The sequence below is a fragment of the Priapulus caudatus genome, unplaced genomic scaffold (assembly GCF_000485595.1).
Source record: "Priapulus caudatus unplaced genomic scaffold, Priapulus_caudatus-5.0.1 Scaffold720, whole genome shotgun sequence".
Taxonomy (NCBI): Eukaryota; Metazoa; Priapulida; class Priapulimorpha; order Priapulimorphida; family Priapulidae; genus Priapulus; species Priapulus caudatus.
The window spans coordinates 30773-33954 of record NW_014577781.1 but is presented as its reverse complement, the minus strand read 5'-3'; the positions used below and the strand labels follow the sequence as shown (position 1 = coordinate 33954).

At 48.9% G+C, this 3182-nt stretch overlaps 1 protein-coding gene across 1 annotated transcript; it reads left to right on the top strand.

Annotated features, from left to right (window-relative positions):
• Positions 1 to 1891: 1891 nt before the first annotated feature.
• Positions 1892 to 2365, top strand: LOC106813053 (melanocortin receptor 3-like). The gene has a single exon (XM_014817097.1). The coding sequence runs from the start codon at positions 1892 to 1894 to the stop codon at positions 2363 to 2365; it is 474 nt and encodes a 157-aa protein (XP_014672583.1).
• Positions 2366 to 3182: the final 817 nt, after the last annotated feature.

Here is a 3182-nt window from a genome sequence, read left to right as displayed (position 1 = left end):
CACACACACACATACATCACACACACACACACACACACACACACACACACATACACACACACCACACCACAACACATATATATATATATATCACACGCACACACACACACACACACACACACGCACACACAAGCACACACACACACACACACACACACACACACACACACACACACACACACACACCACACACACCGCACGCGATCCGATATAGCGGGGAAAACGGGACTCCCACTCCCAGTGTAAATCCCAAGACTCTTCCTCTGTCACGCGCAGACGACAGTAGACACGCGCCACACGAGGCGACCTAGAGTCATTCCTGCTCCACCGACAATAGTCGAACAACTGTCGGAGAAAGTTACACAATGGCGGCGAACGAATTAGGCGAGACTGTTGCTTTGTGTCCCGCCAATCCCAAGGAATAGCCCGCAGCAGGCACGGCGGAAACATGTGTTAAGTATTCGCGTCAAACATCTAATATAGCCAACGAGCAACGACAACGAGTGAGAATACATGGTGCCTGCATGCGTGGATGCAGATAATATGATTGTACGACACAGAACAAAAGCCATGATCTTGTCACGGCACATTGGACACCATTCTATGACATTGATCCAGAAAATCTGCATAGCATGTACAGCTTTATGCCAATGTGGCAATTTGTATTCGTAATAACATTAAACATGTGTAACATAACTTGCTTACGTGCCATATGTAGATTTATAATGATAACAAGTAAAACAGAATTGTTAAACTATAAGTGCTTTTCTTGTGTGCTAGATAGCGTGATTGGTGGCTTAATCGTGTTCTATAGGCGATCAGAGCATTCAGCAGTAGTGCACTTATATATAGATGATGTTTTTGATATTTTGCTGTATAATTAATAAGCCGATACTAATTTATTAAAAACAGGACTGCGCTTGCCGTTACGTATAGGTCTTGCAATATTACGGAGATACAATCATCCTTACACAGAATAGTCTCTTTAGTTCCATAGCTTATTTAAAAAAATCATTTGAAGAGACTTGTTGTTTATCGTTGTATACGTACGTATGTTATAGTTAATACGTCTCGTAAAGATATTGTACACTCTACGTATCTCTATTAGTGGCTCTATTAGGATATGTACGTGTTTGAGTGTGTGACACGAGTTATTCCTACAATTACACTCACTTGTATTAGGTATCATATATTTAGCTCCTGCATAAGTTTTTATGGTTTATTTGCTGCGGAATGATCATTCACAGCAAGCACAGACATTAGGCCAAAAATATGTAACAAAATATTTAATATTATATAATACAGTTATACATCATCATCAACACGGCAACAGCCTTGCTTGCTCTAATGCACATGTCCTTACATAAATACATGACGTCGCGGTTAAGCCATTTTTTTGGCAGTGTCAGTCGATAATGGGTGCGAGTTATAATAAATATAAATAAATATATATAATGGTACGCGTATATATATATATATATATACGTGCGAATGCGCGAGATCAAGTGCATCACTCGCTGGCGTCGCATTGCCACCTCCGTCCGTGCTACGTCGCAGTCGGCAGTCGGCAGAGCGATGGCTTCATTGTACAACGTTCCTCCGAGTAACCTCTCGCTGTCGGCGCTCGAAAACAACAGCGTCGTCGTCGGCAGCAGCAGCGCGGGTGCGACGGTTGTCGACGCCGTGCTCGAGGGCATTCCGAAGTGTTTCGCCTACCCGCTGATCATCAGCGGCGTCGTCAACATCGTCGTCAACGCCGTCGTCGTGACGCGGTGACGCGCACGCCGCACCTGCAGGAGCCGGCGCACACGCTCATCGCCAACCTCGCCGTCGCCGACGTCGGCCTCGGCATGCTCGGCCTGCTGTCGCCGGCGACGTTCGTCGTCCGCCGATGGTCGTCTGCGTCAGCCACTTCGCCGTCGTCACCTGCTTCGCGTTCTGCTCCGTGACGACGCTCATCGCTATCAACGTCGACCGCTACGTGTCCGTGTCACGTCCGCTGCGCTACCATCAGGTCATGACCCCGCGCGTCGTCGCCGTCATGATCGCACTCAGCTGGAGCGTCGCCGGCGTCGTTGGCGTCGTCAGCCTTGTCGAGAACAGCTGGTCCCCCGACAAGCCGTGTCTGTATGACGTCATCAGCGGCAAGGCGACGCTGCTGCTCGACGCCGTCTTCGTCGCTATCTGCGGCGTCGCCATCGTCGTCATCTACGCGTACATGATGCTCGTCGCCAGGCGACACCGTCGGTGCATCCAGCCGCTGCCGCCGACGACGACGAGCAACGGTTCCTCGCAGCCGACGGAGCTCCCGGAGGAGCTTCGCTCCATCTTCGAGGCGCTCGCCAGGAATCTGAAGCTGGCGTAGACGTTCAGCATCGTCGTCGGCGCCTTCTTCGTCTGCTGAGCTCCGCACTTCACCGTGATGCTGCTGAGCGTGTTCGAGGTGCGACGGGAGCCGGTGGGGATGCTGCGCGGGGTGGGATACGTGATGGCCTGCTGCAACTCGAGCGTTAACGTCTTCGTCTACGCCGGACATAGCAAGACATTCCGCAGGGCGTTCAGGGCGGTGCTGCCCTCGCGCGGCGAAAACTAGAATCAGAAACATTGATGGACGGACTAGTATACCGACGTCCCCGGCCCGCCGCCCTGATTGTTAGTATATCAGCAGGGTCCGTGTTTATGTTTGGACGAAGTGCATGATCTCTGATTGCAGAGTAATATCTAGTTTAGCGCGCATTCGTACGTGCCATGAGGTCTCATGTAATTCGTTGGCATTACATTCCCGACACGTGGATATCCAAATACTACTTTAACAAGGAATTGTTTGAAGGTATTAGCTAAACCTGAATTGTCAGGTCATTGAAGATGACCTAAATGTCATTGAAACATAAAATAGTGTCATCGCACGTGGCGACGCACTTGGGACTTGTTCACCAAGCACTTGGGACTAATTCAAGCAAGGGGCAAGCTATGTGGTTCAAGGTTTCGTTTATTTTAAATTTAATTAATTTCTTTCGGGCATATATAGTGGCACTCATACTAGTTACGTGCTGTTGGCGCGCGCACTGACATGGCATGACCACGCAAAGGAGCAACACACAAGGTAAACTTAAGCCTGTAAAAGCTTCAATTGTATACGGCATATATTATACATGTATATATATACGATATACGGCATATAT